This window comes from Scyliorhinus torazame, chromosome 1, assembly GCF_047496885.1.
Source record: "Scyliorhinus torazame isolate Kashiwa2021f chromosome 1, sScyTor2.1, whole genome shotgun sequence".
Classification (NCBI taxonomy): Eukaryota; Metazoa; Chordata; class Chondrichthyes; order Carcharhiniformes; family Scyliorhinidae; genus Scyliorhinus; species Scyliorhinus torazame.
The window spans coordinates 29195208-29219097 of record NC_092707.1 but is presented as its reverse complement, the minus strand read 5'-3'; the positions used below and the strand labels follow the sequence as shown (position 1 = coordinate 29219097).

At 50.3% G+C, this 23890-nt stretch overlaps 1 protein-coding gene across 1 annotated transcript in view; it reads right to left on the bottom strand.

The window, feature by feature from the left end:
• Nucleotides 1-23890, bottom strand: part of fam222aa (family with sequence similarity 222 member Aa) — a 624697-nt gene that overhangs the window by 526355 nt on the left and 74452 nt on the right. Inside the window, exon 4 of the mRNA XM_072479809.1 lies at nucleotides 20278-20421. Within this exon, the coding sequence (XP_072335910.1) occupies nucleotides 20278-20421 (144 nt within the window). The remainder of the gene's footprint in view (nucleotides 1-20277; nucleotides 20422-23890) is intronic.

Genomic DNA, 23890 nt, shown 5'->3' with positions numbered 1-23890 from the left:
AAGTCAATGAATCAACGTCAGTTTAGGAAGTTTATTTTGTTTCCTCTTTAGACAGAGAAGTGTTTCAATCCACAAGATACCAGGTGATCATCGGGCGGTCATCGTTTTGTTGTCTTTTATGGTTTTAGAAATATAAAATATTGGCAGAAAGTCCATAATATACTAGAATATGACACACAGGACATATGAACCCCAACGATTTCACAGTATGGCACATTTTAATATTTAACTTTAGTAACTTGAGGACGCCAATGGTAAATAATGTTAATTTGTTAACCTACTTACAGAGTTCTACTCAAAGCCGCAAATCACTCCCAGCACAGTCCTTGCTGGGAGAACTAACCACGCCAGGCTCTGCTTTGGACCGGCTTTTATATTAGTACTGCTGTAACCAGCATGGCTCTGATGGGGTAGGGATGATTAACTACCCCGTGGATCTTGCAGAATACGAGCTTCCCCGAGCTTCCCCGATAAGGGAATGGGGGAAACCCTTAACAATACTTGGCTTTGTATAAATAGAGTAGGCCAGTAAGGCTACGACTGGCCAGGAGGAACTACTGGAGTTGTACATAATAGTAATTGTAAAATAAAGTAAGTTTTTGTTTCGACCTACTTGGTGCGGACTCTTTGTTGCTCTTACAAACCTGGCGACAAAAATAAAAACTGGATCCTATCAATGCTGCTGATCCACTTCCTCATACCACTTGGATACAAGTTGTAAATGTTTTTTTCATTACACTCTTTTTGGACGTTTGGACGTGTTTGACGCCGGACTGAAAGATTGGAACCAGTATACACAGAGGATGCGTGACTTTTTCCGGGCCAACAGTATCGCAGAGAACGGCCGCTGGGTAGTCATCTTGCTAACTGCCTGTGGCGCACATGCTTTCAGAGAGATCGGGAGCCTTTCAGACCCAGCGGTCCCAGACACTTGAACTTTCAGTGAGTTGTGGCTTTAGTCAGGCAACATTTTAACCCAACCCCGTCCAATAGCAGTACAACAGTACCGGTTTAATACCACCAAAGGGATCCCAGATGAGTCCGTCACCGCGGTTTGTCGAGATTACGTAAAATTGCTGAATTCTGAATATGCCCCCGTCCTATCTGAAATGCTGCGTCACCACTAGGTTTGCAGCATTAACAATGCAGCCTCTCGGAAGAAGCAGTTGTCATCTTCCAGGTTACTGACCCATTATGATCCCCCCAAAACCTTGCTCATCACATACGGCGCTTCATCCTATGGTATTTGGGCCATTGTGTCCCACTGGATGGAGAATGGAAGAGAATGTCTGATCGTCTTCGCCTGCTGTACATTGGCTGCTGCGGAAAGGAAGTACTTGCAGATTGAGAAGGGAGGTCTGGCGGTGAAACATAATCACCAATATGTGTATGACCACCACTTCCCTGTCGTTACGGGTCATAAGACTTTGCTCTCGCTTTCAAGAATAATATGGCAATACCCCCTATTGCTTCTGCCCGAATTCAGCGCTGGGCCTTGTTACTCGCTGACTATAAGTATTCTTTTGAACATAGATGGGGGACGCAAATTGCGAATGCGGACACACTGAGCGGTTGCCTTTTGCCGACTAGCCCATTATTGACCCCCAGGACGGTCAAGGTAGTCGCAACGCTGAGTTTCATTGTCTCTTTACCTGTCATGGCATCACAGATCTGTAAGTGTACTCAGACAGACCGATCCTATCAAACGTTGGGCATGTTTTGGACGGCATGGACAGCTCCCAGGCAAGTTCAAGGCATTTTCTTCAAAGCTGTCTGAGTTCAGTGTAGAGGATGATATCCTGTTGTGGGGTACGCATGTAGCCGTCCCAGATAAAGGACAGGAGTTGATCTTAAAAGACTTCCACAACGGTCATCCCGGCATGTCCAAGATAAAAATGCTGGCATGCAGTTACGTATGGTGGCCGGGCCTCACACAGACATTGAGAAGATTGTCCAACAATGGTCTGTCTTCCAAGAGCATCAGAATCTCCCGCCGGCCAGACTGCTACATCATTGGGAATGGCCAGGTCGACCATGGGTGCGGTTGCATGCTGACTTCACCCGATTGACACCAATTCGAAGTGCATTGAGAAGTTGCATTTATTGTTTTGCACACAAGGCCTGCCTGAAGTACGTATCACAGATAACAGCAATCGTTTCAAGATTGAGGAGTTCTCTGGGTTTTTGAAGGCACATTTGTACTGCCCCATACCACCTGACCTCTAATCGTTTAACAGAGCGAACGGTGGAAACATTTAAACAGGGCCTCAAGAAACAGTCTTCAGACATAGATGTGAAAGTGCACCACAACCATGAACACCAAGGGCGTTGCCCCACTCGATGTTGACCTTCCAGGGACTTTGTACCAGGTGACTCGGTGTTTGTTCGAAACTTCGCCAACGATGCCCAGTGGATTCCCGGCATTATCCTTTGCCAGACAGGGCTGATTTCTTACCTAATGCAAGGCCAGGGTTGTACTATGCGAAAGCACCTTGACCATATTCAGTCCAGGTGACTGCTTCTTTGGAAAATTCCTCATCCTCGGAAACTTCTAAAAACAGATCTGCTGTTGATCAGGCCACAGCAGAACCCAAGCGGGTCAAGTCGGCGAAATGACTGAGATCGTCGATTTGGACTCTGAGATGGAGACACAGGAGGTCTCCAATGGGGAACCTCAGATCCACAGCCTCGGCAATTGCAGCTGCCATGTCGTTCGTGTCGAAAGCGGCATTCACCTTCAAGATACACGCCACCTGATCCAACACCTCGAGTGCACGACGTACTGCCAGACACCAAAAGGAGGGGATGGATGCTATAACCCATATGGATCTTATAGGGTAGGGACGATTAACCACCCCAATAAGGGAGCGGGGGACCTTTAACAATAATTGGCTTTGTATAAATAGAGTCGGCCAGTAAGGCATCGACTCAAGACCTAGTACGGAACTACTGGAGTTGTATATAATAGTAATTGTAAAATAAAGTAAGTTTTGTTTCGACCTACTTGGTGTGGACTCTTTGTTGCCCTTACAAAATGCACATAACAAGCCCCAGGCAGGTGGCCTCCACCCCCTATCTGATGGGCTTGTACTCCACGAATCACACAGGGAGATCAATGATGGTTTCCCTGTGATCCTTGGGGGTGGGGGGTTGTGGCTTTAACATATAACATAGCTGCAAAGATGCACACATTTCATGACTCCACTGCCAATCTTGTCAGGACCACACTCGCCATGGTAGTTCAAAGCCTGCCATTCGCCACAAGGAACTTGTTTGTGACTTCCTGTTTTCCATTCTTTGGTCCAAAGGACGTTTGATGGTAGCTCTTGCTCAGGGAGGATGGTCCGTATGGGGCACCAAGATGAAGGGTTGGTTGAACAGGTCATCATGGAGTGGTAAGTGAGGTGCAGCACAGATAGTTTCCTCCAATGTGGCACATGATACTGAACTTTCAAAGTCTAAGCTTGATTTTGATGTTCATTTAGCTAATCTTAGCGTTTGATAGTAGCATTACCAAAGGCAATGAGGCCACACCTGGAATATTGTGTCCATTTTTGGTCTCCTTTTCTGAGGAAGGATGTTCTTGCTCTTGAGGGAGTGCAGCGAAGGTTTACCAGACTGATTCCAGGGATGGTGGGACTGTCATATGAGGAGAGATTGACTAGGTTAGGATTGTTCTCGCTGGAGTTCAGAAGAACTAGGGGGGATCTCATAGAGAATTATAAAATTCTAACAGGACTAGACAGGGTAGATGCAGGGAAGATGTTCCCAATTGTGGGTGTGTCCAGAACCAGGGGTCACAGTCTGAGGATTCAGGGTAAACCATTTCGGACAGAGATGAGGAGACATTTCTTCACACAAAGAGTGGTGAGCCTGTGGCATTCATCACCACAGGAAGTAATTGATGCTAAAACATTGAATATATTCAAGAGGCAGCTAGAAATAGCACTTGGGGCGAATGGGATCAAAATTTATGGGGAGAATGCAGGGTTAGGCTACTGAGTTGGGTGATCAGCCATGATCGTGATAAATGGCGTAACCGGCTCAAAGGGCCAAAAGGCTTCCTCCTGCTCCTATCTTCTATGAGCAAGTCTGGTGTTGGTTCCTCAGAAATCACAGAATAATACTGTGCAGAAGAGTCCCTTCGGCCCATCGAGTCTGCACCGACACATGGAAGACACCTGACCTGCCTTCCTAATCAGCTGAGGTCAGTGAGAAATACCCATGGCAGATTTCCCCATTGGAAAATCAGGAGCAGGGATCCAGGGGTGGTATTTAATGTTTTCACAGCAGAGGGAATCATGGTGGGCGGCGGCATTAAATTTGATGTGAATTAAAGTCAGTTTTCTGTCAGTGAAAATTAATTTGGAATTTTGTTCTCCTGACTTTGATGGCGGGGTAAAGGCAGGGCAAGTTTCCCATTAATCTGTGTCAGGAACCATATTTGCATATATTTGCATCTCATAAATGTTCATTAAAAGGTCAACCCATGAGGGGAAGCTGAAACAAAGGCAGGACTGGGGTAAGCATGCAAGAAGGGAGGGGTGAGGCAGAAGAAAGACTGATGGGGGAACGTGAGAGGGAAAAGCGAGATGAAGACAGGACTTTGGGAGGAAGGAAAGAGGGGAGAGGTGAGACATAACAGGGCTAGAAGGGAACTCAAGGAACAGAGTGGAAGAGTGAAAGACGGCACGGGGCGAAGAGTTAAAAGACTGTCTGTGGGACGGCATAGTGGCGCAGTGGTTAACACTGCTGCCTCATGGCGCCGACGACCTGGGTTCGATCCCAGCCCCGGGTCACTGTCCATGTGGAGTTTGCACATTCTTCCCGTGTCTGCGTGGATCTCACCCCCACAACCCAAAGATATGCAGGGTAAGTGGATTGGCCACGCTAAATTGCCCCTTAATTGGAAAAGGTTTTTTAAAAAGACTGTCCATTGAGGAGCGAAAGACTATCAGAGGATGAGGCCATGTTGTTGGAGGCAGATTTCAGAGTCTGTTCTGGGGCTGTATGGGCTATCTAGAGGGATCTGCTTGGCCCGCATGTCTTGGTCCCAGTCCTAGACATGGAAAGGTCTCTCTGGTAGTGACAGTCGTGCACAGAATGGTGCATAGGAAGTGGTCAGTCACCAAAGGCGTTTCTTCCCAGGGGTTCAAGACAAGGCATTAGAAGACAGAGGGCAACATTCTGGGAGGCATTTGGATCCTTTTTTTTCATATTTCGGCTGTAGCTGCCCAGTGGTAGTATTGCAGGTTCGATAGGGCATGGCCGCCCATAATTTTCCTCCTTTGCAGTGTTGGCTTGGGGATCCTTGGGTTCTTTACCCCCCACACACAAAGGCCATGATCATTTTGTCTATCCCGTGGAAAAAGACTTTGGGGCTGAAGATCGGTCTGGATCTGAACAGGAAGAGGAACCTTGGCAGCACGTTCATCTTGATTGTCTGAACCCTCACCGCCAGAGGAAGTGGGAGTGCATCCCACTTTTTAACTTCCTCCGCCAGAGTGGTCAGATTCCACTTGTGGCTCCGTGTCCACTCATGGGCTATCTGGATCCCCATGTAGTGGAATTTGCTTTGGGCTAGTTAAAATTTTAGACCCCCCCTGCTCTGTTCCTATCCCGTTTGGGTTCACCGGGAATGCTTCGCTCTTGCCCAGGTTGAATTTGTAGCCCGAGAAGGCGTGACCTCTTCCAGAAGCTCCATGATTGCTTTCAGGCTGTTCTGTGGGTCCAAGATGTAGAGCAGCAGCTCAACCGCATAGAGTGAAACTCTGTGCTCTCTGTCTCCTCTTTGAATGCCCTTCCAGCCTTTTGGGTGTCGCAGAACGATCGGCAGGGGTTTGATTGCCAGGGCGAACAATAGGCGGGATTCTCCGACCCCCCCCGCTGGGTCGGAGAATCGCGGGGGGGGGCGTGACTCCCGCCCCTGCCGGCTGCCGAATTCACCAGCGCCGGGGATTTGGCAGAGGCGGGAATCGTGCCGCGCCAGTCGGCGGCCGCGATGCAGCGCCCCCCCCCCCGGCGATTCTCCGGCCCGCGATGGGCTGAGTGGCTGCCCGTTATCGGCCAGTCCCGCCGACGTATATTTGCCGGCGGGACCTGGCTGCGCGGGCGGCCTCCGGGGACCTCGGGGGGGGGGGGTGCGGGGGTCTGGCCCATGGAGGTGCCCCCACGGTGGCCTGGTCCGTGATCGGGGCCCACCGATCTGCGGGCGGGCCTGTGCCGTGGGGGCACTCTATTCTTCCGCGTCGGCCGCTGTGGTCCTCCGTGATGGCCGTCGAGGAGATGAACCCCCGCTGCGCATGCGCTGGGATGACGGGTAGCCTGGCGCCAAGCACCTTCCACGCCGGCCGGCGCGGCGCAAACCACTCCGCCGCCGGCCTAGCCCCTGAAGGTGTGGAGGATTCCACACCTTTGGGGCGGTCCAATGCCGGAGTGGTTCACGCCACTCCTTTGTGCCGGAGTTGCCCGCCCCGCCGATTCCCGCAGAATCCCGCCAAAGATCGGGGACAGTGGGCATCCCTGCCTTGTGCCTCTGTGCAGCTGGAAATACTCAAAGCTGGTGGTATTGGTCCAAATGCTCGCCTTGGGGATGTTTTACAGGAATTTCATAAGGTGGGCAGCACGGTAGCATAGTGGTTAGCACAATTGCTTCACAGCTCCAGGGTCCCAGGTTTGATTCCCGGCTTGGGTCACTGTCTGTGCGGAGTCTGCACGTTCTCTCCGTGTCCGCGTGGGTTTCCTCCGGGTGCTCTGGTTTCCTCCCACAGTCCAAAGATGTGCAGTCTAGGTGGATTGGCCATGATAAATTGCCCTTAGTGTCCAAAATTGCCCTTAGTGCTGGGTGGGGTTACTGGGTTGTGGGGATAGGGTGGAGGTGTGGGCTTGGGTAGGGTACTCTTTCAAAGAGCCGGTGCTGTCTCGATGGGCCGAATGGCCTCCTTCTGCACTGTAAATTCTATGATCACCCAAACCACTCCAGTACCTCAATGAGGTATTTCAATTTGATTCTGTCGAAGGCCTTTTCTGTGTCCAGGCAGACGATCACCTACATTCAGCAGCCACCTGATGTTTCATGTTAGCTGTCTACCCTTGACAAAGCCCGTCTGGTCCTCTGCGACCACCTCTGGTACGCAGTTCTCCAGCCTCTTAATCTGGACTTTAGCGAGTATCTTCGCGTCTACATTGAGCAGCGAAATGGGTCTATATGATCCGCATTCCATCGGCTCTTTGTCTTGTTTGGGTATCAGCGACATCGTGGCCTGTTTTAGCATTGGAGGAAGGGTGCCCCACGTTAGCGAATCTGCGAACATATCCGCAGGTATGGGGCCAGGGCTGATGCGAATCTTTTATAGAAGTCTGCCGGGAACCGATCGGGTACCGGTGCTTTCCTGGCCTGCATGGAGCTGATGCTTTCCATGATCTCTCCCTGTCCTATTGGTGCTTCCAGCTCCCCTCACCTATCGTCCCCCACGACTGGCATGTCCAATCCATCGAGGAATCGTTTCAACTCCGTGTTCCCATCGGGTGGTTCGGAGGTGTACAGTTCTCGGTATAAGGTCTCAAATGCTTGGTTGGCCTTTTTGGTTTGGCTACCAGTCCGCCTCTACTGTCCTTCACCTGGGCTATTTCCCTCGTGGCTGCCTGCTTTCTTAGCTGGTAAGCCAGTAGACGGCTCGCCTTTTCTCCATGTTCATAGAAGGTCTCATGTGTCTGCAGAGTTGGTGCACTGCCTTCCTGGTGGATGGCAGGTTAAAGTCCATTTGTGGCTTTTTTCTCTCTTCCAGAATCTCTACGGTTGGGGCCTCGGAGTACTTTTTGTCGACTTCCAGGATGGAGTCAATCAGTTGTTGCCTAGCTGCCCTCTCTTCCCTGTCTCTACTTGCCTTGTAGGATATAATCTCTCCCTTAATCACCGCCTTCAGTGCCTCCCAGAACATGGAAGCTCTTAACCGTTCTGGTCGCCTATGGCCTGTGATGTTTTCTGGCAGAAGACCTTATCGGCCAAAAGGTTCGTGTCCAACCTCCACATGGGGCGTTGGGCTCGGCACGTCTAACCTCACATCCATGTAATGTGGAGCGTGGTCGGAGATGCAAAGAAGTCAATCCGTGTGTATACTTTGTGCACCGGACCATGGCCGCACAGGCGCACGGCAGAGGCCATGCCGTGCAACGTGGTGCCGGCCACGCGCGGACATGGCCTGCCAAATAGTGCATCCCTCTGGCCAGGCTTGCCACCCGACCACCCTCCACCAGTGCCCCCAGCCTGCGCCAAAGCCCCACTGCCTGCAGATTGGTTCCCCCCCCCCCGACTCAGTCCACAGCCGCCACGCCAGGACCTACGCCGTCGGGAGCTCGGCCCATCGTGGGCGGAGCATCGGGGGAGGGCCTAATGTGACATCCTGAGGCCGTCCACATGGCGTGCGGCGTACTCACACCGTTTTGGAGTGGGCGGAGCATCGCAAATGCGGCGCCGCCCAGATTTCAATGCCAACAGGGATTCTTTGCCTTTGTGTCCTTCCCAGATACTCGCCTTGGTCTGTCTCGCCTGATGTGTTAGGCAGGTCTGTTCGGTGTGGACTGCACTTGTTGCAGCGATGAGAGTAACAGTCCTCTAACACTGTAGAAAATCCAACACGGTTTTATTGAATGATAGAACTAACATATATATTTAACTGTGGGTCGACACTATACTGAACTGACTGGAGACCTTGTACTAGCCTGACCAGACTTACTAGCTACCGCATGGTGTTTGCACTTGCTAGCTCGTGGACTCTGACTGTCTCAGTCGCTGGTTCCAGTGAGAGCGGGAAACCTAGTGCCCTCTGGCTTTATATTGGTAGTGTCCTGTCTGGTGATTGGCTGCACTGTGTTGTGTGTTTACTGGTCATCCTGTGTGTCAATCACTGCCTGTCTGCACTTCATTATATACATGCGTGGATATTATGACATCGCCCACCTCAGGATCCTCTCACGCTCCTGGTATCAGTGTAGCCTTGCGATGGCAGCCCTCGGTTGTTTCCCCGCCTTGGGTTTCTGCCTGAGCGACCTGTGCCCTCTGTCGATCTACGGTGGGGTTTTGGAAGCTGTCTCTCCCGACAAGGTTGCCCAGCATTTAGGCGACGTAGCCTGTCAGGTCCCTGTTCCCAATACCTTCTGGCAGGCCCACAATCCAAATGTTCTGGCATCGGGACCTGTTTTCTTGGTCCTCGACTTTCCCTTTTAATTTTCCTTGGGCTGCCACCAACCTTCTAACTTCTGCCTCTCGGGTGACGATCCTGCTGCTCTGCTCGGACGAGGCTTTCTCTAATTCATGGATTGTATTTTCCTGTGCTTCCACCTTCTTCCCCTATCAGTTAATCGTTTTTTGCATGGTGACCATCGCCTCTGTCACCGCCACCCTCACCGCCACCTGTATTTAGACTTTTATCGCCTCTTTTGTGGCAGTCAGTTACCTCATAAGGAATGTCTTCCATCTGTCTCCAGGTGGTTGGGAGGAGGCGGAAGCTTGGGCCGTCGGCCTCCCTCTCTCATGGTTGGCCGGGGGGGGGGCCCTCGCCTCGTGCATCTGCCGGATCGTCCGCCTGTTGTTCGTGGCCTTTTCTGCCACTTCTGCCGTCCTTCGACCCCTCGAGCTCCCATTCACTGGCATTGTGGTTCTATTCTTTTCTTCTCTCAGTTGAGGTTAACTTGCTTTCGAATTTTTGGGCAAAATTCACCTAAAAATGCCTATTTGGTTCTGGTCTGGAGGAGAGCAACCTGATATGCGTCTACTCAGCACATCACCCTCATCGGAAGTCTTCGGCATCTGGATCCTGTATGTTGGTAGCTGAAAAGCCATGGGAATATTGGATGGTCTCATGAGGGGGCTCCCGAAACATCAATGTGCATTTGGTCTCGAGAAGGGGAAGGATCAGATTGATAAACTGCATTGGGTCAACAACATTGAAGGGTTCAGGGGGGGAAGAACAAGAATATCGGCATGAACAATGATGGGGTCACGTGTAACAGTGGGTGGCTGTATAGTCACAGGAGGAATGGGAATTAGGAAGTTGGATGAAAATAGGAGGAAATTGGTGGGCGATAAGGGCTGGTTGGGGGCTGGTCCCACTGAAAAAGGTTAAGAGCATCATTTTCACAATCACTGATGAATGACAGTTGAAAAAACAAGCTTGAAAAATTTGGTGGTGGATGGTCTCTGAGCATCTGGGAGGAGTTCAGCACAACAATTTTGGGCCAATTGAAGGGGCACTCTATTAATTTCCTGTTCCATGGAGAGCATGGCTCAGCTGAGTTCTGGACTTGAGGGTCTGAAGAACAATGAACGAGCTTTGCTCCTTTACTAATGGTGCGTATACAGGCGAGAATCCATTGAGTTTGGGTGCTGCAGTGCAGTTGGTCTTAATTGCCATGTGATCATTACAGAGCCATGCATAAAGAGATATGAGGTCAAACAATCAAGGGCCTGTCCTGCTGCATAGAAGCAAAATGGACTCTACAAACCTCAATGTTCCCAGTGCACTGGTCATGGCATTCAAGGCACCATGTTTACAGCCATGACATAAGTACGATGATTGTAAGTGTATAGACTACTGGAGGAGAACTGACAATAGCCTTACTGAGAGTTATCTCTTTATGCATGAACGAACAATGGTTGAAAATGCTTCGACCCAGTTTCAAATTGGGGACGTTTCACATGTTAAGTGAATGTGATAACCACTACACTGCAGAAACACTATAAAGAAAGACAGACTTGCATTTACATAGCGCTTTCCCGACCAGCGGACAACCCAAGGCATCTCAGCCAATGAAATATATTTTGAGGTGGAGTCGTTCTTGTAATGTAGGAAACTCAGTAGCCAATCACCAAAGGGAGCTAGTTCTTGGGCCAATTAAGCCTAATTGAGACCTTTATTGTGAAAGCGCTCTCACAGCTGAGGGGGTACTCAGCCACTTGTCATCCTCCAAGATATAATCATCTTGTAAGGGGAGGCCTGGGGATGTCATGTACACACTGAGGGCAGTTCAAATGCTAGAGACTGGATTCCTGCCTTGGGTATAGAGGGAGACCATTCAAGATGAACTACCATTGATTGCTGAATTGTATCTGTTCACATGGTGGTATTAGGGAGGGAGTTCCAGGATTTTGACCCAGCGATAGTGAAGGATCATCAATATATTTCCAATTCAGGAGCGGCTTGGAGTGGAACTTCTAAGTGGTGGTGATCCCATTTATTTACTGCCCTTGTCCTTCCAAATGATAGTGTCGTGTTTGGAAGATGCTGCTTAAGGAGCCTTGGTGAGTTCCTGCAATGCATTTTGTTGATGGTACACACGGCTGCCATGGTGAATCAGTGGTGGAGGGAATAATGGATGGGGTGCCAGTCAAGAGGGCTGTTTTGTCCTGAATGGTGTTGAGCTTCTTGAGTGTTGCTGGAGCTGCACTCATCCAGGCAAGTGGATAGTATTCCACCACACCCCTGATTGGTGCTTTGCAGATTGTGGACAGGCTTTGGGGAGTCAAGAGGTAAGTTACTCGTCAGAGGATTGCTAGCTTCTGACTTGCTGTTGCAGCCACAGCATTTAAATGGCTGGTCCAGTTCAGTTTCTGGATAATGGTAGCCCCCCAGGATGTTGATAGGGTATTCAACAATAGTACTGCCATGGAATGTCAAGGAGCAATGGTTTCTTTCTTGTTAGAAATGGCATTACCTGGGACTTGTGTGTAGCAAATGCTACTTGCCACCTGTCAGCCTATGCCGGATATTGTCCAGGTCTTGCTGCATTTGGACATAGACAGCTTCAGTATCTCAGGAGTCATGAATGGCGCTGAACATTGTACAATCATCAGATCATCCGCAAACATCTTTACTTCTGATCTTTTGATAATAGGAAGGTCATTGGTGAAGCAGCTAAAGATGGTTGGGCCTAGGACACGACCTTGAGGAACTCCTGCAGTAATGTCCCGGGACTGAGATGACGGACCTCCAACAACCACAACCATCTTCCTTTGTGTCATGATATCCACATCAGCATATCATGGTGCAATCACACACACACTGACGGACAGGCAGTTGGACCAACCAGCACACACATAACATCGCAGCCAATCACCAGTGAGAGCACACGCACTATAAAACAGGGAACACCACAGTTCCCGCTCATTCTACCAGGAGATAACTCAGAGCACAGAGCTCACAGCGTGCCACTCAGACATAGACCATGTGCTGAGTGCCTCACATGGATAGTGATAGGGCTGGGTCCACAGGTTAGCTGGTGAAGCACGTACCCAAGCCAGTAGTTAGTTGTTACCATTGATTAGACAATAAAACAGAGTTGTACCATCTACAGCCGTGTTGGATCATTTGTGCATCAGAACACCCAACACGATATGATACCAGTAGTGGACGCAAACCAGCGACTGTGAGACCTACCTGCACCCTTTCAGAAATCCGCCATCCTGCTCCAGGGAAAACATCAACCACCTACACTGAGTTATATCCAGATAGTATGCAGACCAACGATACTGAAGTCAGGGAGCCCTTCCGCGTTGCAGTAATCCACAAGAACCGGATGTCCCCAAGTCGGAACCACCAGCCGTTGCCAGTGCACAGCATTTATCCGGGTGATGAGTGGTCAACCGCTCCCAGATCACATTTTGCCTGGACACTGGTGCCTCCGCCAATCTCCTCACATGGTCAGCCTTCCAGACCTTGAAGGTTAAACCACCGATTCTGCCATCCCACTGTCAGCTGGTTGGCTACAATGGAAACATCATCCCGGCCACGGGGTCCTGCCAGCTCGATGTTACACACAACTCAGACAAAGCCACATTATCGTTTGAAATCGTAGGATCCTCGAATGACTCTGTTAGGCGCACAGGCGTGCAAGATCCTCCACCTCGTTCAGCGGGTACACACTCTGCTTCCAGAAGGCACGTCCAATTCCCAGATACAGACTTTAGGGCGCAGCTCCACTCACTACCAGGAGGTTTTCGAGGGCATGGGCACATTGCCCTACACGTACAAAATACGGCTCAAACCGGACGCCAACCTGGTCATTCACGCACCTCGTACGGTCCCAGCACCACTCAAGGACCGCCTCAAGCAGCAGCTGCAGGACCTGCAGGACCAAGGAGTGCTTTCCCGGGTCACGGAGCCAACGCCATGGGTCAGCTCCATGGTGTGCGTCAAGAAGCCCTCCGGCGAGCTCCGGATCTGTATCGACCCAAAAGATTTAAATCACAACATTATGAGGGAACACTACCCCATACCCAAACGAGAAGAAATCACGAGCGAGATGGCTCGGGCAAAAATATTCACCAAGCTTATTTGAATCATCGGCAGCCACAGGTGAGGTGCTTGAAGATTGGAGAGTGGCGAATGTTGTGCCCTTGTTTAAGAAGGGCAGCAGGGAAAAGCCTGGGAACTACAGACCGGTGAGCCTAACGTCTGTAGTAGGTAAGTTGCTAGAAGGTATTCTGAGAGACAGGATCTACAAGCATTTAGAGAGACAAGGACTGATTCGGGGCAGTCAGCATGGCTTTGTGCGTGGAAAATCATGTCTCACAAATTTGATTGAGTTTTTTGAAGGGGTGACCAAGAAGGTAGATGAGGGCAGTGCAGTAGACGTTGTCTACATGGACTTTAGCAAAGCCTTTGACAAGGTACCGCATGGTAGGTTGTTGCAGAAGGTTAAAGCTCACGGGATCCAGGGTGAGGTTGCCAATTGGATTCAAAATTGGCTGGACGACAGAAGACAGAGGGTGGTTGTAGAGGGTTGTTTTTCAAACTGGAGGCCTGTGACCAGTGGTGTGCCTCAGAGATCGGTGCTGGGTCCACTGTTATTTGTGATTTATATTAATGATTTGGATGAGAATTTAGGAGGCATGGTTAGTAAGTTTGCAGATGACACCAAGATTGGTGGCACAGTGGATAGTGAAGAAGGTTATCTAGGATTGCAACGGGATCTTGATCAATTAGGCCAGTGGGCCGACGAATGGCAGATGGAGTTTAATTTAGATAAATGTGAGGTGATGCATTTTGGCAGATCGAATCAGGCCAGGAACTACTCAGTTAATGGTATGGCGTTGGGGAGAGTTATAGGACAAAAAGATCTAGGAGTACAGGTTCATAGCTCCTTGAAGGTGGAGTTGCAGGTGGACAGGGTGGTGAAGAAGGCATTCGGCATGCTTGGTTTCATTGGTCAGAACATTGAATACAGGAGTTGGGACGTCTTGTTGAAGTTGTACAAGACATTGGTACGGCCACACTTGGAATACTGTGTGCAGTTCTGGTCACCCTATTATAGAAAGGATATTATTAAACTAGAAAGAGTGCAGAAAAGATTTACTAGGATGTTGCCGGGACTTGATGGTTTGAGTTATAAGGAGAGGCTGGATAGACTGGGACTTTTTTCCCTGGAGCATAGGAGGCTTAGGGGTGATCTTATAGAGGTCTATAAAATAATGAGGGGCATAGATAAGGTAGATAGTCAACATCTTTTCCCAAAGGTAGGGGAGTCTAAAACTAGAGGGCATAGGTTTAAGGTGAGAGGGGAGAGTTTCAGAAGGGCCCAGAGGGGCAATTTCTTCACTCAGAGGGTAGTGCGTGTCTGGAATGGGCTGCCAGAGGTAGTAGTAGAGGCGGGTACAATTGTGTCTTTTAAAAAGCATTTAGATAGTTACATGGGTAAGATGGGTATCGAGGGTTATGGGCCAAGTGCGGGCAACTGGGACTAGCTTAATGGTAAAAACTGGGCGGCATGGACTGGTTGGGCCGAAGGGCCTGTTTCCATGCTGTAAACTTCTATGATTCTATGATTCTATGAAGCTTGTTGTCTCAAAGGGCTTTTGGCAGATTTAATTGGATCAGACCAGCAGGAAGCTGAGCACTTTCAACACTCCATTTGGCAGATACTGCGACAATAGGATGCCATTCGACATCATTTCGGCCTCCGAAGTGTTCCATCGCATCATGGAACAGATGATGGAGGGCATCGAAGGGGTACGCGTCTACGTAGACGACGTTATCATCTGGTCCACCACACCACAGGAGCACATCAGTCGTCTCCAGCGTGTCTTTGCACGGATACGGGGTCAGGGCCTGCGCCTTAACCGAGCCAAATGCTCTTTTGGCCAAACTGAGCTAAAGTTTTTGGGGGACCACATCTCCCGGTCGGGTGTGCGGCCGGATGCCGACAAAGTGGCAGCCATCGCAGCCATGCAGCAGCCGCCAGACAAGAAGGCAGTGCTGCGCTTTCTCGGGATGGTCAACTTCCTGGGGAAGTTCATTCCTTTTTTGAAAATAATTTTTATTAAAGGTTTTCATAAAATATCAATAACAAAATGAGAAAGAAAAAAGAACCCAACAGGGTTAAGTACAAAACACAATCTAAAAAAGCAACCCCCCAAACCCCTCCCCCCCCCCGTACCTAAATAATAAATTAACATTAACACCCCGACTTAAGACAACAGGTGTATACACCCCCTCAGACCCTCCAGTGTAAATAACATAAACAAAAATAAAGTACACCCACCTCCCGCCCCCCCCCCCCCCTCCCCCCCCACCCCCCGAGCTGCTGCTGCCATTGACCAATGTCTATCGTTCTGCCAGAAAGTCTAAGAACTGTTGCCACCGCCTAAAGAACCCTTGTACCGACCCTCTCAAGGCGAATTTCACCCTCTCCAATTTAATGAACCCTGCCATATCGCTGATCCAGGATTCCACGCTTGGGGGCCTCGTATCTTCCCACTGAAGGAGAATCCTTCGCCGGGCTACCAGGGACGCAAAGGCCAGAATTCCGGCCTCTTTCGCCTCCTGCACTCCCGGCTCCTCTGCCACCCCAAATATTGCGAGCCCCCAGCCCGGTTTGACCCTGGACCCTACCACCCTCGACACCGTCCTCGCTACGCCCTTCCAAAATTCCTCCAGCGCTGGACATGCCCAGAACATATGGGTGTGATTTGCTGGGCTCCCTGAGCACCTAACACACCTGTCCTCACCCCCAAAGAGCCTGCTCATCCTTGTCCCGGTCATGTGTGCCCTGTGCAGCACCTTAAACTGTATGAGGCTGAGCCTCGCGCATGAAGAGGAAGCGTTCACCCTCCCTAGGGCATCTGCTCACGTCCCCTCTTCGATCTCCTCTCCCAACTCCTCCTCCCACTTACCTTTCAACTCCACCACCGAGGCCTCCTCCTCCTCCTGCATCACCTGGTAAGTTTCCGAGATCTTCCCCACTCCCACCCACCCCCCCCGAGAGCACCCTGTCCTGTACTGTGTGTGGCAGTAGCCGTGGGAATTCCACCACCTGCCGTCTGGCAAACGCCCTTACCTGTAAGTACCTGAAGGTGTTCCCCGGGGGGAGCCCGTACTTCTCCTCCAGCTCACCCAAGCTCGCGAACTTCCCGTCCACAAACAGGTCCCCCAACTTTCGTATGCCTGCCCTGTGCCACCCCGAAAACCCTCCACCTGTTCTTCCTGGGGCGAACCGGTGGTTCCCCCGTAATGGGGTCCACGCCGAGGCCCTAACTTCCCCCCTGTGCCGCCTCCACTGCCCCCACATTTTGAGGGCCGCCACCACCACCGGGCTCGTGGTATACCTCCTTGGAGGGAGCGGCAGCGGCGCCGTTGCCAGCGCCCCCAGACTCGTACCCACACAGGACGCCATCTCCAGCCTCTTCCATGCAGTCCCCACCCCCTCCATCACCCACTTGCGCACCATTGTCGCATTGGCGGCCCAGTAGTGCCCACAGAGGTTGGGCAGCGCCAGCCCCCCCCTATCTCTACTCCGCTCCAGGAACACCCTTCTCACCCTCGGAGTCCCTCGCGCCCACACAAACCCCATTATACTCCTGTTAACCCACCTGAAAAAAGCCTTCGGGATAAACACGGGGAGGCACTGGAACAGGAACAAAAACCTTGGGAGCGCCGTCATTTTGATTGACTGCACCCTACCCGCCAGGGACAGCGGCAACGCGTCCCACCTCTTGAACTCCTCCTCCATTTGCTCCACCAGCCTTGTAAAATTAAGTCTATGCAGGGCCCCCCAGCTCCTGGCCACCTGGACCCCCAAATATCTGAAACTCCTCTCCGCCCTTTTTAGTGGGAGTTCGCCGATCCCCCTCTCCTGGTCCCCTAGCTGAACTACGAACAGCTCCCTCTTCCCCATATTGAGCTTGTACCCCGAAAAGTCCCCAAATTCCCTAAGCATCCTCATTACCTCTGGCATTCCTCCCACCGGGTCCGCCACATACAGCAGCAGGTCGTCCGCATAAAGCGACACCCTATGCTCCTCCCCACCCCGCACCAATCCCCTCCAGTTCCTCGACTCTCTCAGTGCCATAGCCAGGGATTCAATCGCCAGTGCGAAGAGCTGGCACTCCTGTCTCGTCCCTCGGTGCAACCGAAAGTACTCGGACATCCTCCTATTTGTGGCCACACTCGCCATCGGGACCTCATACAACAGCTTAACCCACCTGACAAACCTCTCCCCAAACCCGAACCTCTTCAGCACCTCCCACAGGTACCCCCACTCTACCCTATCGAAGGCTTTCTCAGCGTCCAGGGAAGTTCATTCCTAACCTTGCTTTGCACACGACTGCTCTTCGCCACCTGGTCAAAAAGACAACGGAATACCAGTGGCTGCCCGCACACCAGAGTGAATGGGAGGAGCTCAAGGTCAAGCTCACCACCGCCCCGGTACTGCCGTTTTTCGATACCACACGGGAAACAAAGATCTCAACTGACGCCAGCCAGTCTGGCATTGGGGCGGTACTCCTGCAACGGGACGACACCTCATCATGGGCTCCGGTCGCCTATGCGTCGCGGGCCATGACCCCCACAGAACAGCGCTATGCGCAGATTGAGAAGGAGTGCCTATGCCTGTTGACTGGCATCGACAAGTTTCACGACTATGTATATGGTCTTCCGCAGTTCACTGTGGAGACCGACCATCGCCCCCTGGTCGGCATCATTCAGAAGGACCTCAACGACATGACCCCTCACCTCCAGCGCATTCTGCTCAAGCTCCGGAGGTACGACTTCCAACCTGTCTACACCCCGGGGAAAGATCTCATCATTGCAGATGCTCTGTCCAGGGCAGTCAACACACCGCCCGACTCGGAGGGGTTTGTTTGTCAGGTCGACGCACAGGTAGCCTTCACATCGGCCAATCTGCCGGCCACTGATGCACGTCTGGCCCACATTCGCCGTGAGACTGCGGCTGACCCCCTTCTACAACCTGTGGTGCGCCACATGACGGAAGGGTGGCTCAAGGTGCAGTGCCCACAATTTTACAACGTCCGGGATGACTTGGCCGTCATTGATGGTGTCCTCTTGAAGTTGGACCGGATCGTGATCCCACACAGCATGCATCGGCTTGTCCTCGAACAACTGCACGAAGGCCATCTCGGAGTTGAAAAGTGCAGGCGGAGGGCCCGAGAAGCTGTGTACTGGCCGGGCATCAGCGACGACATCGCCAACATTGTGCTCAAATGCCCCACCTGCCAGAGGTTTCAGCCGGCGCAACCCCCTGAGACACTTCAGCCCCATGAGTTGGTCACGTCCCCCTGGGCAAAGGTGGGCGTGGAACTCTTTCATGCGCTCGGCAGGGACTACATTATTCTTATTGACTACTTCTCCAGTTATCCGGAGGTCATACGCCTGCACGACACAACGTCATCAACTGTCATCCGGGCATGCAAAGAAACCGTTGCTCGCCATAGAATTCCGCTCACCGTCATGTCTGACAACGGGTCTTGCTTTGCGAGTCAAGAATGGTCTTCCTTTGCCACTTCATACAACTTCACACATGTGACGTCCTGTCCCTTGCATCCTCAGTCGAATGGCAAGGCAGAAAAGGGCGTCCACATTGTGAAGCGGCTCCTCTGCAAGGCTGCTGATGCCGGATCTGACTTCTGTTTAGCCCTGCTGGCCTATCGCTCGGCCCCATTGTCCACGGGCCTCTCGTCAGCCCAGCTGTTGATGGGTCGCACCCTCAGGACCACTGTGCCGTCCATTCATGTTCCTGACCTCGACCATGCTCCAGTATTGCGAAGGATGCAACAACAGCGTGCTCAGCAGAAGGTGGCACATGACGCTCGGGCGACTGATCTTCCTGCCCTGGCGCCTGGAGACAACGTCCGCACACACCTACCGGAGGGTGGCTGGTCGGCAACTGCCGAGGTTATCCGCCACGTGGCTCCCCGCTCATTCCTGGTTCGTATGCCTGATGGCTCTATTCGCCGCCGTAATCGGCGGGCCCTTCGTCTGGTTCCGCGCTCGCTATGAGATCATGCACCGGTGCCACACCCTCCTGTTGTCCCTGATGTCGACTTTGTTGAGCTTCCTGCCACTCTGCCTCTTCCCGTGGCCAGGCCCATTTCTCAGCCGGTGGATCCTGACCCACCCTTGAGGCGGTCAACCCGAATTCGTCGCCCACCTGAGAGACTTGACTTATGAGCCTGTTAGCACATTGGACTCACTGAATTGTTTTACAGTACTGTTAACGAGTATTTTTTCTTGTCGTTCATTGTTCCAGAAGTTTTCTCTTGTCGTTTGTTGATTGCATTTGTTCTGTTATTGGTACAACGTTGTTGTTCCGTTGCACCTGACACCTTCCTCTGTATATAGTTTAGCCTCATGTACATGTTGTAAATATTGCACACACATACTCAGATGCACTCAGTACACATTTCTATTTATTAGCATGTAGGCACATATCCTTTGTGAAAGGGGGGGATGTCATGATATCCAGATCAGCATATCATGGTGCAATCCCACACACACTGACGGACAGGCAATTGGACCAACCAGCACACACATAACATCGCAGCCAATCACCAGTGAGAGCACACGCACTATAAAACAGGGAACACCACAGTTCCTGCTCATTCTACCAGGAGATAGCTCAGAGCACAGAGCTTACAGCGTGCCACTCAGACATAGACCATGTGCTGAGTGCCTCACTAAGATAGTGCTAGGGCTTGGTCCACAGGTTAGCTGGTGAAGCACATACCCAAGCCAGTAGTTAGTAGTTACCGTTGATTAGACAATAAAACAGAGTTGTACCATCTACAGCCGTGTTGGATCATTTGTGCATCAGAACACCCAACACGACACTTTGTGCTAGGTGTGACTCCAACCAACCTATTGTCCATATTGTGACTTGGTGATTTAAAATTATGATATAACATTGTAACTTAATGTTTAAGTGATAATCTGGAGTTGATTACATACTTATTATACATATTACATAACACCCAAGTCAAAAACATACCATTTTGCTATGGTAGTGACCCACAGCTATAAATTCTGTTTCTGGGAAGCAGTATGTCCATGAACAAAGCTTAGATTTCAGCTCTTCGGTATTCTGAATTAAGTGAATTCGGGGCCTGTACTTGTGCATTGGGGTCAGAGGGATCTGTGACACAATAAAAGAGTCAGCATTAGGTAAACATGGCTTATATTATTTAAAGAAACAGTGTTCATAAATCAGAAATCACTCACTGAAATAGTCAACAGAATTTGATTGGCTGACATTAGTTCTTTGACTTTGTGTGCACCCAGTTCATTGGGAATTTCTCGGACCTGTTTGTGCTGTTGAATGAATGTGCAGCTAGTGAACAAAATATTAGTGATGTCAATGACTTTCCAATTTCCTGTGTTCCGGATTCCTGCAATTATTGACATCTGTAGAACATAGTCCTATAGTATATTTGCGGTTCATTACCCTGCACACATGATACTATGATTGCCACTACACCCAACTGAAAATCTCTTATTATGTTTAGTGATGAATGGGCAGTTGAGTTTACATAATAATAGTGCGGTTCCTCACAGTTACCTAACAAAACTCCATTCTGTCAGAACTAAGGCGAATTTGTCACTTTATAAATGGTTGGACTAACCCAAAGATGTGCAGAGTAGGTGGATTGACAACGCTAAATTGCCCCTTAATTGGAAAAATAAATAAATAAAAACTCTGTCAGAATCCCTCACAGACTGCAGAGTGAAACCGTTGGCACGCAAATAGATTAGTAGAATAAGTGTAAATTTAAGTGTGAGGCAATGCATATTAAAAGGGAAAATATCGGGGGGGATTCTCCACTCCCGCGCCGAAGTGCCCATGTCGTCGTGAACCCCGTCGAGGCTCACGACGGAGCGAAACGGCCCCTATCCCGACCGATTCAGGGCCCGATAATGGGCTAGGATTGGGGCCGCGTCATCTACACGCGCCAGGCCTTGTCGCCGCGTAAAGGCGGCGCCGCATACATGACGCGGCTGGCGCCGCATAACTGGCGCATGCGTCGTTGCCGTCCTCTCCAAGTCCGCCCCGCAAGAAGATGGCGGACGTATCTTGCGGGGCTGCGGAAGGAAGGAGGTCCTCCTTCAGAGAGGACGGCCCGACAATCGGTGGGCACCGATCGCGGGCCATCCCACATTTGAGGTACCCCCCGGTGCAGGATCCCCCTCCCCCGCCCGCAGGCCCCCCCCCCCAGCGTTCCCGTGCTGTTCCCGAAGGCAGCGACCAGGTGTGGACGGCGCCGGGGGGAACCCGCCGTTTTGGGCTGGCCGCTCGGCCCATCCGGGCCTGAGAATAGCGGGGGTGCTGGAGAATCGCCATTTTGGGTGTCTCCGGCGATTCTCCGGCCTGCGGCCCGCGGAACTCGACGGGGCCGTTCCTGCCGCTTGGGAGAATCACGGGAGGGAGTCGGTCCGGCGTCCCGGGAAATTTTGGCGGTCCAGGCGATTCTCCCAACCGGCGCGGGAGTGGAGAATCTCGCCCAAGGAGTGGGAAAATGCATTGAGTTGAAAGTTGCTGAAGAATGTGGTTAATAGTGAAACCATGTACATAATTTCCTGAAAGGGCAAATACAGATTGATACAGTCATAACAAATGGTCACCGACATTATATAAAACATTGGATAGGCCATATTTACAGTACAACATTGTTATAAAGGTAAAGTTGCCATAGTCGCAGATGATCATGGGCTGCTTTCCCCTTTGAGGGGGAGAGCTGACTGGTGGTGATTTAACCTGAGGAAATGAAATGAAATGAAAATCGCTTATTATCACAAGTAGGCTGCAAATGAAGTTACTGTGACAAGCCCCTAGTCGCCACATTCCGGCGCCTGTTCGGGGAGGCTGGTACGGGAATTGAACCGTGCTGCTGGCTGCCTTGGTCTGCTTTCAAAGCCAGTGATTTAGCCCAGTATGCTAAACCAGCCCCTTTTGATCACCACACCTCAGGCGAGGGGAAAGTTTGAGAAGGCGGGCCTTCATGACTAACCTCAGCCAGTAGGGGAAATGAGCCTGCGCTGTTGGCCTTGCTGTGCCTCACGAACCAGCTGTCCAGCCCACTGAGTTAAACTGGCTCCACAGCCTCATCATAGTCAAGACGTTAAAGCTTTGGAGAATGTATAATGTAGATAGAGAAAGATGACAAAGGTGGGAAACTGTATTAATGAGGGCAGAACTGAGGTACTGGAATTATATTCATTGAAGGAAGGAAGGCTAAGGACATGTGAGCGGTTTTTAATGATGGGATGTAGTGAATAAGGAAAGACTACTTCTTATGGTTTGAATGTTAGTGATAAGGGGGACATCAGTTGTCACTAAGAATGAGGATGCAGGTGTACGAATGTTTTCCAAGGGGGAGTGGTCAAGTTAGATACCATTGCATAATTTGAAGGTTGGGTTAAAACTTGGTCTTCATTAAATATACACACACTCAACCATTTTAGGAGTGGCTCACTGGATCATTAGTGGGTTACCCTTTCCCATTTTCTTTAGTTTATGGGCACTGGAGGCCAATCGCAGTACTGCCAATTCTGCTGTTACTAAGATCAGCCAACCCAGCACAGACCAGCAAATGAACTTTCACCTGAACGACTCAGTACCAAACCTACCAGTAGATTTAAATATTGGAGAAGCTGTAACCTTTTCACTTAACATGCTTCTAATAGTACCACAGTATTATATTCAAATGGAAAAAGATTCATTCCCAACTCTGTGTACTGTCAATTCTCTCTCTAATGAGCTGCAAAATTAGAACAAAAGAAGTACAATATCTACCTGTCTCCAGAATGTAACATGGGAAAGATCTTTTCAACTCTTTTCAATTTACATTAATTACGCCTGTAATGGCACTACAAAAAAAAATGTAACTCGACAAGTAAAAGATGGGATTATCAGCATTTGAACAGCAGTAAAATAGCGGTCAACATCACAAGTGAGGAGCGGCTCTGACTGTCAGGGTAATTACTGGCTGGTTTGTCAGCAATCTTCTCGTTACAAAAGAACTCCATTAGCTAACCGCAGGGAAAATAGTTACACCTGCCATTTTGGTTCAATACATACAAAAATAACTGTGACACTTTACAGCATTAAACTGGGCTCCCTGCTGCTTCGTCAATTGTGAGGATTCCAGATCAGTCTGCATGTGGCACTTTGAAAGGCTCCACCTGCCAGTTGGGGTAGAAACTAATGTTTTAAACTCTGATCTGAAAGCTGCAATGTTCCACGAAAAGCAATCTTTTTGCCATTCAATTTTTTTCTAAAAAACTTTTCGGTCATATTGTAAACAGTGAAATTGGTTCTTCTTTTAAAAAAATACATGCATGGAAAACAGACTTATATTTTTTAGCAATGCAGTACATTTCTGTAAAGCGTGGAAATTAATTTTCACAGTTTGTATACAGACTTATCTCAGATCTCAGACTCAACGCAAATTACTCAGCTGAAAGCACTTGCTGTGAAATCTGACAGTTAATGGATACCTCATTAAGTCTCATCATTCAACAAGCTCAAAATCCTCTCTTTGCTCCTTCAACTTTCCTACCAAGATTCTAATTTCTCATGAATTGTTCTCTGGGTGACGTCATGGAGG